Source organism: Typopeltis vanoorti, chromosome 2 (assembly GCF_054136105.1).
Source record: "Typopeltis vanoorti isolate ZY-2024b chromosome 2, IOZ_Tvanoo_1.0, whole genome shotgun sequence".
NCBI lineage: Eukaryota > Metazoa > Arthropoda > Arachnida > Uropygi > Thelyphonidae > Typopeltis > Typopeltis vanoorti.
Window position 1 is genome coordinate 145,887,657 of NC_143550.1, and position 15,433 is coordinate 145,903,089.

The 15,433-nt window shown below is 35.8% G+C and overlaps 1 protein-coding gene across 2 annotated transcripts in view; it reads right to left on the reverse strand.

The window, feature by feature from the left end:
- LOC150109502 (NEDD8 ultimate buster 1-like) overlaps positions 1-15,433 on the reverse strand; it is a 261,500-nt gene that overhangs the window by 112,468 nt on the left and 133,599 nt on the right. For both annotated transcript variants that reach the window (XM_090408663.1, XM_090408656.1), the window contains exon 11: positions 1,443-1,494. In XM_090408663.1, coding sequence (XP_090264789.1) covers positions 1,443-1,494 — 52 coding nt within the window. The remainder of the gene's footprint in view (positions 1-1,442; positions 1,495-15,433) is intronic.

A 15,433-nucleotide genomic window follows, 5' to 3' on the forward strand; every position in this document is an offset into this window, starting at 1 on the left:
ATGGAATAAGAAAGAAATTAGCCAAAACATTAAATGCAGTATACAAGACTGTGTTCAAACTAGTTTAGGTTATGGATCAAAGAGTTAGGTTAGAAATAAAGCATTTGTTCAGACTAAAGATATGAGAGTTCTGAGAAAAATTAACAGTAAACAGATGACATCAATGGCAGAATCATATTAAAAATTAAGATATTAGAAGGAACTTGACATTGTAAGCAAAGTATATCTAAAGTGGTTGGTCACTTAAAACAAAATGGGAAAGGAAAAGCTAACAAAACAAGTGTTTGATGCCAAGATGGCAGGAAAAAAAAAAACAAGTGGGCAATCAAGATTTAGGTAGACTAATTCTGTCTTCCATCATCTTATGCCCTAAAAGACCTAAATATCAGATATGACAATGTTGGAGCTGATAAGTAATATATTAATTTGGAAGAAAGTTTCTGACAGGAAATCAGCAATTATGTAAACTTATTCGTGCAATACTGTCATACCCTCAATGTACAACCATTGTGGATACATATAAAGAAACTGATGATGAGACATAAAATTAAAAATGTCAGGATCTTCAGAAAACATGACTGAAGAAGCAGGCACAGTATTCTATTGGATGAATCCTGTTCCTGATACAATGGAAACAGGTTACTGCCTTGAGTCATATCAAAACAGTCAAGCAAGTAGTTAATAGGCTGAGGTAGAGTTTGCATGTGCATGCTTGTTGCTTTTGGTGGAAAAACAAGAAAATGAAACTTAGAACAGCACATTTACATCCAGTTTTGTGCAAAGTTGACAAAAGCAAAAGTAAAACTCTAAATATGCTAAGAGTAGTTTATGGTGATGATTACAGAAAGACTTGAGAGATGAGGAAAGAACTAGATGACAACAAACTCATCAAACTGGTGAAAATGTGGAAAGAATGCAGCAATTAGTTTGGTCTAATAGGAGAAACAGTGAACCAACATTGTTATTTAGAAATGTTGGCAAGGTTACATGACGCTGTTCATAAGAAGAGATAAACTTTGGCTGAAAAATTAAATCATCCATCATGGCAATTCCACTGAACATGATGCAATAGCTATCCACAGGTTTCTGGCTGAAAAATCAATCACAAAATTAGATATTTTCATATTTACCAGACTTATTCCCTTTTAACTTTTGGAAGAACACAGATTTTCTGGCATCTGGTGTCAGGAATAAAAAATATTCCAGAAATGTTTGAACAATGGCAGCATCTCTAAGTAAGTGCACTGCTGAACAAGAGGAAGGTAACAGTAGCCACTAGTTTACAGGTAAGCAAATATAGTTTTTACATGTACATTTTGGGAATTTAATTGTCACACCTTATATATTAATTTACAATTAGAAGTATTTATTTATTTGAAAGATTTTAGTCTTATTATTTAGACAGAGAGGGAGAGAGAGAGAGAGGCCATTCTTGTTTTTACCTTGGGTTACTTTGTCTTCATCAACTTTAAGTCGAGCTAGCTCACTAGCTGCCTAAAATAAAAGAAAAACTTTTATAGTAAATGAAATACTACTAAACAAAAAACTGTCATAATATAAATATTATTTTAAGTAAACTGTTAATTAAACTTCTGAACTGCAGGCACAACAGATATCTTGAATGCAAGGAGGCACATAGTGTCTAATTAAACTGCCGCTTTTTTGAACACAGTTTTAGGCACTGTGTACCTTCATGAAGTACGATCCTATAATACTCCTGTACCCACAACAGTACAGTTTAAGTCCAGGTGAATACACTCCTTTTGTTAAACTTTTGAGGAATCAAAACATAATTACACTAGTACTTTAACACTGAACTTAAATATGCCCAACTTGAAAACACAACTGTGTTCACCCATCTTCTAATTCATTTTTGATGGACAACTGTTCTTGCATTATACATACCATTTGCACTGCACTTTGCTTTTACAGACTGCCAGTCAGGGAAGCTTTATTCCCATGCCAGTAGCCATTTGTTTGTGAGATCACCACAAGCAAACATGCTGCTATGATCTATTTAAAAGGTGAGAGCACAAAATAGTTATTTATTTAAATATCCTTGGTATGATTCTGTAGTTCTTATTAGTTTAAAAAAAAAAGATTTCTGACAATTTCACTGTTTAACAGAAAAAGGGTCAAAGCTGTATAACTGAGAGGAGACCTCCTCATAGCCTTTAAAGGAATGCGGAGAACCGACCAGGGTTTCTAAACTAATGTCCAATCCTCACCTTCTCGTGGTGCACCCTGCTGGGTATCTACCTGGATACTGAACAAACGAGGATTAGCTGGCAATTTGGGATTTAGCTGACCAAATTGTATTCTTATTGACTTAAACCAATATAGAAAATGATGGTACAACATCACAAAATTTCATGCTGGTTGGGGTGCTGCCCGGTTAAACAAGGCCCCCATTGTTTTCATTTCACCAGGGAACCAGGATGAACAGCAAAAAGTCAGCTACTGGAACAAATCTGAAAGCACACATCCCAACTTAACATCACCAGAGTTAAAGATTGGTACTATCAACAAAAGAAGTCTGAATAGCAAAGAAATGGAGCTAGCTGAGGAATTAGATAAGTACCAAATCGACATAATAGGGGGCGACTGAAACAAAAAAGACAAAAACTGGTGAGATCTTTCTGAGCAATAAATACAAAATTTTATATTCAGGAAATGACAACCAAGGAAAAGGAGCAGCCATAGTATTCAACACAAAATAAGAGGCTAATCTTCTTGAATGGCAGGCAGCCTAAAGTAGAGTGATGTGGGCAAATATGAGAATGGGGAACTGGACAATGAAACTTATTTGTGCCTATAGTCCCACAGAAGGTTCTACTAAAGTAGAAGTGGAGGAATTTTTTGATGCTTTAGAAAAAGCAACTGACACAATGAAAAAGGAAAAGTTGGTCCTTGTTGGGGATCTAAATAGTAGAGTAGGAAATGATTGTGAGACATACAAAAATATTTTGGGAAAATTTGGAGAAAAGAGCAAAGCTAATAATAATGGCAAATATCTGTTGGATTTCTGCTCAGGACATGGACTGGTTATTACTAACACCATGTTCCAACACAAAAATGTGCACAAATTCACATGGAGAGAAGAGGCAAGGAATAAGAAAAGTCTCATTGATTATGTTATTTAGTTTGATAGTGATGTTTTCTCCCTGGTGCAGAACACCAGAGTGTACAGAGGATTTAACATTGGAAGTGATCACTATTTAGTCTTGAGCAGGATAAAATTGAATTTCATATTGAAAAGAATAACATGTAAGAAAGTTTTAAAGCGAATAAAAGTTGAGCAGCTCTCAGATGTGAACTGTAGACTAAAATACACAAAGATTATTGAAGAAAAAATGAAAGAGTTTGAGAACAGGATCCAAACCTTGGAGATTCAGTGGCAAGCCTTGAAGAAAACCATGATTGATTCAGCCAGAGAAGTATGTAGTGAAGTTGTCTGCAAGAATAGAAAAATCAGAACTCCATGGTGGACACAGGAAGTTAAAGAGGCAGTGAAGGAAAAGAAGAAAGCATATCAAAAGTTCCTGGCAAATAAGTCAGCTTGGGCTCTTAGAGAATACAGAGACAAATGTAAGAAAGCTAAACATTGAGTAAAACTGGCTAAACAAAAGTCATGGGAGGACTTTGGCAAGAACATAGAAAATAAATATCAAGAAGGTAGCAAAATATTCTGGAGGTTGTTGAAGAGGCTTAGAAATGGAGGAAAGAGTGCTGTAAAAGGAGTTAGAGATGATAAAGGTGACATGAAAACAGGAGAAAAAGATATCCTTGACGTAAGGAGTAATTACTTCAAAAATTGCTAAATGAAACAAGCAGTGATAGCACAGTGGTAAAAAACACTCAACAGGCATACAGTCAGGAATACATATCCATACTTGAAGTAGAAAAAGCCATCAAAGGCTTGAAATGTTGAAAGGTAGCAGGACTAGATGATATTCGACCAGAAATGCTAATGTATGGTGGTATAAAAGTCTTACAGTGGCTGCACTGCATAGTTCAGAAGGTCTGGACAGAGGGACGTATTCCCGATGATTGGAGTAGAGCTCTAATAGTACTCATATATAAAAAAGGGAAATAAAACTCAATGTGAGATTTACAGAGGTATTTCCCTACTGAGTGTTCCTGGCAAGATCTATACAAGTATACTTGAGAAACGGTTGAGAAGAATTGTGGAAGAAAAGCTTGGTGAAGAACAAGCTAGATTCAGGCCAAATAGAGGCTGTCAGGATCAGATCTTCACTTTACGACAAATACTTGAGAAAGCATGGGAATATAACAAAGATCTGTATTTAAGTTTTGTTGATCTGGAAAAGGCATATGACAAGGTGCCAAGAGAAAAGCTATGCAATACACTACAGTTATATGGTGTCAATGGGGCATTATATCAAGCAATACTTAGTCTTTATTTGAGTTGTAAATCAACAGTTAGAATTGAAGGAAGTACAGGGAGATTTTTTTAATGTTAAATCTGGTGTGAGACAAGGATGTACATTATCCCCTGTGTTATTCATTATCTATATGGATCACATCATGAAGGAAAGTGGTATTAAACATGATATCAAAATTGGAGATGTTAATGTCAGCTCTTTGCTTTATGCGGACGATGTTATACTTCTAAATAAATCCACTACAAGTTTGCAAGACTCCCTGACTAAAATTAATAACTGCTGTAATAGATATGGTATGAAGGTCATCGTTAAAAAGACAAAGACAATGAAAACAGGTAGAACTGTTGAAAATGTCAACTGTGTTGTGAACTGAGAACCTGTGGAACAAGTAAAACATTTCAGCTACTTAGGCACAATTTTTACTGAAGATGGTAAATTATATATAGAAATAGACAACCAAATCAACAAAGCCTGGTATGGTAGCCAGTCAACTGAATAAATTCATATGGAATAAGATATGAAATTAGTCTGAACACTAAATTAGCTGCAATCAAGACAGTGTTCAAACCAGTTTTAACCTATGGATCTGAGAGCTGGGTCAGAAGTAAAACATTTGACCAAAGACTAGAGACCGCAGATATGAGAGTCCTGAGAAAGATTAGAGGCATGAACAGATGGCATCAATGGCAATATCTTATTAAAAACGAGGATATTAGGAAAGAACTTGACATTGTCAGCATCCAGGAATGCGTTAGCAGAGCTAATCTCAGGTGGTATGGTCACTTGAACAGAATGGGCGAGGAAAGATTAGCAAAACAAATGTTCTCCGCCAGGTTGGCAGGAAAACGACCCAGAGGAAGACCAAGATATAGGTGGATTGATATGGTACAAAGTGTGTTAAACGATAGAAATATAAGATCTGATAATGTTGGAGTTTTGACAAGTAACAGACTGATTTGGAAGAAAATTGTAGATAGGAAGTTAGTAATGATGTAAATTTTTCATGTAGTACTATCATATCCTGTACACCCTTTGAGGGTACATGTCAGGAATTTGATGATGATGACAGAAAACATCAGAATTAGATATTTTTCCCATTGCATTATGTGAAAAATAATTTCAAATATTTTGAAAGTAACATAAAAACGTTTAAATCTTGGTACATGGCATTTTGACCCTATAGGAACTATTCATTTGAGGTTTAGAATGAATCTCGACTGTATTTTCTGTTATTAGCAATGGATGAAGAGGAGTGAATGGGGGAGGAATTAACAGTTTGTTGCCTTACTATTATTAAACCTTTCAGCTAGTAAACAAGATATGCACAAAATGCAAGAAAATAATTCTTAGCCTACATATTTTGATTTAAGCGTCAAGTAAAAGATGCATACCAATTGATAAGCAAAGATTATATAATTTACATTATTAGCACTAAATTGAATTATGAAACACAGTCATTTTAGAAACATATGATAGGTTTCGTAAGTTTGATGAACCATATGCAGAAGGGTCCAATAGTAGTGGTCGCTTACAATGTAAAACTAGTGATTTTTTCATACAATAAAGACCTTTCATTTTCCCTTACTAACTGTACTCTTTCACCCCCACCCCCATTTGCTCACAGTCTGAACATGAATTCATTTGAATGCCAATGTTCCTGGGCAATACAATACAATAGTCATTTCAGCCATAATACTTTACTTTCCAATGGTGATTACTGTAAATATCTTGCATCGTTTCTTTCGATTAAACTGCACCCATATGGCAGCATAACAAAATCATAACTTCTTCCCTTATCATTTTTTTCATCTGGATAGATAATGCAAAGAGATTATTTTTGGAGGAATTATCAAATTAAGATATTTTAGAAAGGAAATGCATATTGATATATTTGAAGCCTAGATGGAAAAATGTCTGAATTATATTATAACACTTGAAGGTTCTCATAATGGAATCTTAGCCAAGTAACTTTCATTTACAGTTATTTCATTAAGCACGTACACACAGTGCAGCTTAGTCAGTACTGATGGTGTCCTTCAGATGTAAAGACTTGGATTTGTTAACACATGGGAGTATCCAGGAGAGTTAGTCACTCTCATATGGAGGCAGCAGGGTTTCTTCTCACAGAAACTCAGGTTTTTCATCTGCAAAACCAGCAAACCGGCTTTAAGAACGCATGTAATTTACACATATATAGAGAGAATATAGATGGGACTGACCACTCTATTATATTCCTTCGGCTTATGATTATGATATGTAAATGGCCACTGAGCCTAACATTAAAAAACAAAGATGGGACACACACACAGGTAACTGTGTAATGCAGATTAAGTCCAAACAGAATTTAACATCAACTAACTGATGTGATAAAAAAAAGTATTATTTTTAAAAAAAAATCAAGAGAATGAAAAGCTGTTAAGGATTTTGCTATGAAAACAAAAAGCAAAACTTGACCTGAGAAAGATTATAGGCGTGAACAGATGGCATCAATGGCAGTATCATATTAAAAACGAGGATATTAGGAAAGAACTTGACATTGTCAGCATCCAGGAATGCGTTAGCAGAGCTAATCTCAGGTGGTATGGTCACTTAAACAGAATGGGCGAGGAAAGATTAGCAAAACAAGTGTTCTCTGCCAGGTTGGCAGGAAAACGACCGAGAGGAAGACCAAGATATAGGTGGATTGATACGGTACAAAGTGCTTTAGACGATAGAAATATAAGAGCTGATAATATTGGAGTGTTGACGAGTAACAGACTAATTTGGAGGAAAATTGTAGATAGGAAATTAATAATGATGTAATTTTTTTCATGTAGTACTATCATATCCTGTACACCCCTTGAGGGTACATGGCAGGAATTTGATAATGATGATTTTTTTTTTTTTTTTCAAATATTACTTCAAATTTATGAGCCTGTGTAGCTCAGTAGAAGTGGCGTTTGCACTCTACAGCGCTTGACCGCACGAAGAAAGGGTTTGGTGGTTCAAATCTAGTCGCCGACTAGAGGAAATTTTTCTAAGCCTTTTTTCAACCGGTTCCCGAGTTAGTCGATCTCTGGCACGGGCAAGCGGGTTTTTCGTCCCGTAAACTCAAGAAAATCGACCATAGAACCCACATTATTTTCAGACATTAAATATATTGTGTTAGGGACCACGAGATGGCGGCACATTTGAGCCGTCTCTCTTCACTGTGTACCGCTTAATTAGTGATAGCCTTGGGCCATCTATCTCCAATTGGTACCAGTGGGGATTGAACTGCCCACTCAGTCTCCAAAAGTTAGATAGGGCTAAATGGCCTCGCCTACTCCCGTACACGGGAATAAAAAGGCGTTAGCTGATTTTTTTTATTTTACTTCAAATTTAATTTGTGGATACTCCTTTGATTCATTGAGTAATTTATCATCCTAGTCACCTTCAAAATTATCAATAATATTTTTTTCCCTTCTAATTCTTTAGAAACTAGCAGATGGATTTAATGAATTTTTCAAAGCAGACTGGGTGCCAATATCTATTTACTATCATTTCAATTCTGGCATATTACAAAAATTAAGTATGGTTTGCAAAGGGAGGTGGGAGAATTCTTCATTTGACTGAACAGAAATAAGCAATAAACAGATGAGGAAAACAACTGCCTTCCATTAGAAACACAAACTGATGTTTCTGTTTATAGTTTGTTGCGATTAATTCTCCCTCTCTGCTTCAAGAATCTTTTAATTGCTAACGTTTTGTTGGATTGTGAGAAAACTATTATGCCAAAATGTTACTACTTTAAGTGAAGAAACAAAGTGAAAGTTTGAAAACTGACAATAAGATGGAAAGCATTTATTAGCCTCAGGAGTGGTGCTTGCCTGTGGTACAAGCCGGGAAAGCTAATAATCCTACAAATCTGCAATTAAAAACCTGATTTTGTAATGTGATTAGATTGGCTGTTTTGGATTTACAGTTGAATTAACTAAGGCTATAATGGCATGTATTATATCTGTAAATTGCATATGTTTGTTGGACAGTATGCCCATTTCTTCCAGTTCTTCAACCTCCATATGAGGCTGGCTAACTTACCTTCAGTTGAAAAGCCCTTATAAAGGTTCTTCACATCCTAGATGGGATCTGAAATAAGGTCTTTCTAACCAAAGGGTTATTAATACTGACTGGGCTATGAAGGCTCCAACATGACTGCACAAATGGTAGGTTACTATACACACTTTATTCTGGGTGGTTTACTGTACCAGTAAAAAATATCATATATTGATATTTTTGTACTGAATCCTTATATTGTATCCACTTATTTAATTTGGCAAACAGCAAGCATTACATGTATAAAGTTTGGAAAATGCTGGTCTATAGCATTTAATTAGGTTTGGCATAAGGCCCATTAAGTTCACTCACACTCTCTCTCTCTCACCTTTTCTGCTCATACATTATATGTGATGAAGAATTGATCTCTATCCTCAAACACTGCAACAAACGCTGGGATTACAGAGCTCCAGTCTTTTGTTCATTCTTTCTAAACACACACATATATATATATATATGAATCACTGAGTCAGATGACTGCAAACTCAATCCAGTAAAATTAGACCTGCAAAACTTGTAAAACTGGATTTGCAGTCAGAAAATTGCACTCCTTTTTCTCATTTGATAAACTTTGCACTTTGGTACAAAACACCAAAAATTTCCAGAACATCTGCACTGCAATTCTAAATTCCAATTGCCAAACCATCCTTTAGAAAGATTATAACAACTGGTTAACTTTAATTATTGAAAAGCAATACTGTCTTATTTCTTGCAAAAAATCTTTTCATCCACTCTTACTTTTGACAGCATCCAATTCTCTGAACAAAATGTCTTTTCTTGGGATAACTTTCCATGAAATACAAGGTGCTACCCAAAAGTTCAGGGAATTTAAATAACACATGTAAACTGGTTGTAGTACAGCCTTCTGTCACTATAAGGGGATGAGCAGTACACTTTGTGAATTGGTATTGTTACACCCTGATAACTTTAAGAATGTGAAAATTTCAGTCATGATGTAACAAGAGAAGAAATAAAAACCCTGTATAGATAACTAAGTAAGCAAGCTTGTTCCTAAACAGATATTGTTAAGAGCCTTTGAAAGTAACGGATACAAAAAAAATTAAAAGAAAGAAAAATATGCTTGCCTCCAGGTGAAAATTATAGCTGAAATTGTTTGGTTGAACTAAATAAAAAAAAAAGGAAGGGAATTTTAATACAGTTGTGATATGATAAAATAAGGTTAAGTAAAGCAAAGAAGATTAGTCATAGGATTTTGTATGTGAGAAGCTAGTTTTTACACTTGAACTAAGAGTTTAAAGATTTGAGTTAATTCTTAGAAAATTTTGGAAAGGAGATTAATTTAGTATAGAGGACTTAAACAAAAACTAAAGTTCCTGAATTGAGCCTTCGTCACGTGCACACGGATTGTGTGCACGTGACGAATCTGTTTAGTTACAAGCTTGCTTACTTAGTTATCTATACAGGTTTTTATTTCTTCTCTTGTTACATCATGATGACTGAAATTTTCACATTCTTAAGTTATCAGGGTGTAACAATACCAATTCACAAAATGTACTGCTCACCCCCTTATAGTGACAGAAGGCTGTACTACAACCAGTTTACATGTGTTATTTAAATTCCCTGAACTTTTGGGTAGCACCTTGTATTTCATGGAAAGTTATCCCAAGAAAAGACATTTTGTTCAGAGAATTGGATGCTGTCAAAAGTAAGAGTGGATGAAAAGATGTTTTGGCAGAAAAACGCCACTCTAATTGATCAGTGAAATCGACTCCAGTAAGGGGGGGGGGGAATTGAAGAAGGCATCAGTAGGGGACATCGTATAAAAGGGTTAGGAACACCTACCTACGTGGCTTTTTTCCTCAGAGTTTTCTTCAAGAGACTTCGTATAGGTCTCAAGCGGTTTTCCTGAGTGACGGGGTTAGGAGTTTTCTTCGTCCGACACAATAAGGAAACAAAGTATGCGGGATTTCGATTCCGTGTTCCTATTGTAAGAAATGAGGGACGCCGTTTAGTTAAAAGGAAAGAAGATAATGTCAGAGTGTTTCATCATACAGTGATCGTAACGAGAGAAGGAAAAATCTATAAAAAGACGTCTGTGCCCACGTGATGAGTTTCACAGCCATAGAATAGATGATCGTATGTATGTCCTTAATTGAAGCATGCAAGGTAAAGATTGTGAAAGCACATCTTAGTGCCAAAAGAACTTAGGAGTGATAAGTAATAGAAGAGTTTGTCCTAGGAAGGTACAATCGGAAAACGGTAGAGGCCAGCGTAGAAGACACAAGTCAAAAGGTACTGTAAAAACTCTTGTCAATTCAAATCATCATCAAATTCATGCCATGTACCCTCGAGGGGGTGTACAGGATATGACAGTACTACATGAAAAAAATTACATCATTACTAACTTCCTATCTACAATTTTCCTCCAAATCAGTCTGTTACTTGTCAAGACTCCAACATTATCAGATCTTATATTTCTATCGTCTAAGGCACTTTGTACCATATCAATCCACCTAAATCTTCGTCTTCCTCTGGGTCGTTTTGCTGCCAACCTAGCAGAGAACACTTGTTTTGCAAATCTTTCTTCGCCCATTCTGTTTAAGTGACCATACCACCTGAGATTAGCTCTGCTAACGCATTCCTGGATGCTGACGATGTCAAGTTCTTTCCTAATATCCTCGTTTTTAATATGATATTGCTATTGATGCCATCTGTTCACATCTCTAATCTTTCTCAGGACTCTCATATCTGCGGTCTCTAGTCTTCGGTCAAGTGTTTTACTTCTGACCCAGCTCTCAGATCCATAAGTTAAAACTGGTTTGAACAGTGTCTTGTATACAGCTAATTTAGTGTTCCGACTAATTTCTCTCTTATTCCATATGAATTTATTCAATTGACTTCCTACCATACCAGCTTTGTTGATTCTGTTGTCTATTTCCATATTTAATTTACCATCTTCACTAAAAATTGTGCCTAAGTAGCTGAAATGTTTTACTTGTTCCACAGGTTCTCCATTCACAACACAGTTAACATTTTCAATGATCCTGCCTAATTTCATTGTCTTTGTCTTTTTATTGCTGACCTTCATACCATATCTATTACAAAAGCTATTCAATTTAGTCAGAGAATCTTGCAGACTTGTAGCGGATTTATTTAGAAGTATAACATCATCCGCATAAAGCAAAGAGCTGACATTAACATCTCCAATTTTGATATCATGTTTAATACCACTTTCCTTCATAATGTGATCCATATAGATAATGAATAACACAGGGGATAATGTACATCCTTGTCTCACTCCAGATTTAACATTAAACCATCTTCCTGTACTTCCTTCAATTCTAACTGCTGACTTACAACTCAAATAGAGACTAAGTATTGCTTGATATAATGCCCCATTGACACCATATAACTGTAGCGTATTGAATAGCTTCTCTCTTGGCACCTTGTCATATGCCTTTTCCAAATCAACAAAACTTAAATACAGATCTTTGTTATATTCCCATGCTTTCTCGATTATTTTTTGTAAAGTGAAGATCTGATCCTGACAGCCTCTATTTGGCCTGAATCCAGCTTGTTCTTCATCAAGCTTTTCTTCCACAATTCTTCTCAACCGTTTCTCAAGTATACTTGCATAGATCTTGCCAGGAACACTCAGTAGGGAAATACCTCTGTAATTCTCACATTCAGTTTTATTTCTCTTTTTATATATGGGTACTATCAGAGCTCTACTTCAATCATCAGGAATTCGTCCCTCTGTCCAGGCTTTCTGAACTATGCAGTGCAGCCACTGTAAGACTCTTATACCATCATACTACAGCATTTCTGGTTGAATATCATCTACCCCTGCCACCTTTCCACATTTCAAGCCTTTGATGGCTTTTTTCTACTTCAAGTCTTCAAGTATGGACATGTATTCCTGACTGCATGCCTGGTCAGTGTTTTTTACCACTGTGCTGTCATCACTGCTTCTTTCATTTAGCAGTTTTTCAAAGTAATTACTCCATACTTCAAGGATATCTTTTTCTCCCATTTTCATGTCACCTTTATCATCTCTAATTCCTTTTACAGCACTCTTTTCTCCATTCCTAAGCTTCTTCAACAACCTCCAGAATATTTTGCTATTTATATTTATTTTCTTCTTGATATTTATTTTCTATATTCTTGCCAAACTCCTGCCATGACTTTTGTTTAGCTAGTTTTACACAATGTTTAGCATTCTTGCATTTGTCTCTGTATTCTCTAAGAGGACAAGCTGACTTATTTTACAGGAACTTTTGATATGCTTTCTTCTTTTCCTTCACTGCCTCTTTAACTTCCTGTGTCCACCAGGGCGTTCTGATTTTTTTATCCTTGCAGATAACCTCAATAACCTCACCACATGCCTCTCTGGCTGAATCAATCAATGTTTTCTTCAGCGTTTGCCACTGAATCTACAAGGTTTGATTCCTGTTCTCAAACTCTTTCATTTTTTCTTCAATAATCTTTGTGTATTTTAGTCTACAGTTCACATCTGAGAGCTGCTCAGCTTTTATTCGCTTTAAAACTTTCTTACATGTTATTCTTTTCAATAGGAAATTCAATTTTATCCTGCTCAAGGCTAAATAGTGATCACTTCCAATTTCAAATCCTCTGTACACTCTGGGTGTCCTGCACCAGGGAGAAAACATCACTATCAACAATAACATAGTTAATGAGACTTTTCTTATTCCTTGCCTCTTCTCTCCATGTGAAATTGTGCGCATTTTTATGTTAGAACATGGTGTTAGTAATAGCCAGTCCATGTCCTGAGCAGAAATCCAACAGATATTTGCCATTATTATTAGCTTTGCTCTTTTCTCCAAATTTTCCCAAAATATTTTTGTATGTCTGACAATCATTTCCTACTCTGCTATTTAGATCCCTAACAAGGACCAACTTTTCCTTTTTCATTGTGTCAGTTGCTTTTTCTAAAGCCTCTAAAAATTCCTCCACTTCTACCTTAGTAGAACCTTCTGTGGGACCATAGGCACAAATAAGTCTCATTGTCCAGTTCCCCATTCTCATATTTGCCCACATTACTTGAGACCGGCTGCCATTCAAGAAGATTAGCCTCGTATTTTGTGTTGAATACTATGGCTACTCCTTCTTTTCCTTGATTGTCATTGCCTGAATATAACATTTTGTATTTATTGCTCAGAAAGAGCTTACCAGTTTTTGTCTTTTTTGTTTCAGTCACTCCTATTATGTCGATCTGGTACTTATCTAATTCCTCAGCTACCTCCATTTCTTTGCCATTCAGGCTTCTTATGTTGATAGTACCAATCTTTAACTCTGGTGATGTTGAGTTGGGGTTTGTTTTCAGCTTTGTTCCAGTAGCTGACTTTTTGCTGCTGTAATCATTGCTCAATTACTGAACAGTTGAAGGGATTAATGAGAATTATACAAGGACTTTAGTACATGTAAGATTAGAATGAAAATGAGCTTGTTACTATAGATTTATAAGTATTTATGTGCCTGGAGATTTATGCATGTACATTGTATTTTATTTAAGAGTGTTTTAAAGGTCAAGAGTGTGTATTAGCTCAGCGGAAGGATAAATTTAATCCATATTGTGTTAGTAAGAAAATTAGAGTAACTGAATATATATGTCCTAGAAAATAAAGAATTATAGCGTGATCAGAATTCTTAGCATTGAATTGAGTTTTATTTGATACAGAATGAATTGTATCATGTTTAAGAGTTCAATAAACTTTTGTTCTTTGAAAATACAGTTGTCTGAGATAGCTGCTCAATGTACAACTTGTAACAATGTACGAACCTAATCGCGGGGGGGGGGGGGGGTTATGTTAAGTTACGAGATAAAGGTCACGACTGCATATTAGTTTCACACTCAGATATATTTTGGTATTATTCCTTGTTTTTGAATTTTATATCTTAAACTAAATGTTCTGAAAGGCGCAGTATAAAATAAATATTTAGGGACACTAAGGGGAGAAGAAGCTTGAATATTTGTATTTGGGTGATATCTCGTATATAGATAAGATTTGGATAAAGACAAGTAGAGTTTCACATGTAAGGATAGTTGAAAGCCTAATAATGGTAAATTGGGACACAACAGTATGCCAACAGCTGGCAAGCTGAGAGGCTGCATTCTTAGGTTACGTGGTTTTTGTAACATCATGTTTCAGTGGTTCAATGAATTTCTTCTCCAACTGAAATGGTGTATTTTAAGGAGCAAAACATTTGCATCAGATTTTGCTTCAACTTACTGCAGAAACCCACTAAATGCTTAAGAAAACATTTCGTGGTAACACTTGGAGTCAAAGCAAAACTCTTTTTTGTGGTACAAATGCTTTGAGGATAGACAAATGTCTGTTGATGACAATGAGTATTCTGGATGGCTGTTCACAAGCACAACACTGGAAAAAGTGCAATAGCATACGAGGCTATCCTTGCAGATTATCCTTCCATGGATAGATCACATGGAAGGTGAACTATCCATGGTGTTTGTGAGATCGTAGGGCATGGTTCTCACCTGCCCACATATCACTCACTGTTCAACAGTTCCTGGCTTCCAAAATCATGACAGTCATTCCCCATACCTCTATTTGCTTGACTTCATCCCTGGTGACTTTTTTTTTCCTGTTCCCCAAGATGAAATTCCAGCTGAAAGGCATCATTCTGACATGATTAAGGTGATCCAGGCAGAATCACAGGTGGTCAACACAGTTGTCGCACTTGAGGATTTCCAGAAATGCACGGAATCGTGGAAAAACCACTGGGATCTCTGTACACAAGCCCAAGGAGATCACTTTGAAGGAGAGAAGGGAAACTAGGAGTTAGGTTAAGTAATTTATTTTTTTATAGTCAAATTCCCCAAACTTTTGGGTAACACCTTGTTTCACCTTCTCAGCATCCAAGAAATCATGTTTTTCTCTTTTTCTCGAGGTGTTATTTTACCTCTGAACAACTATCAACTCTAATACTTCCTCTTAGAGTACTCAATAATG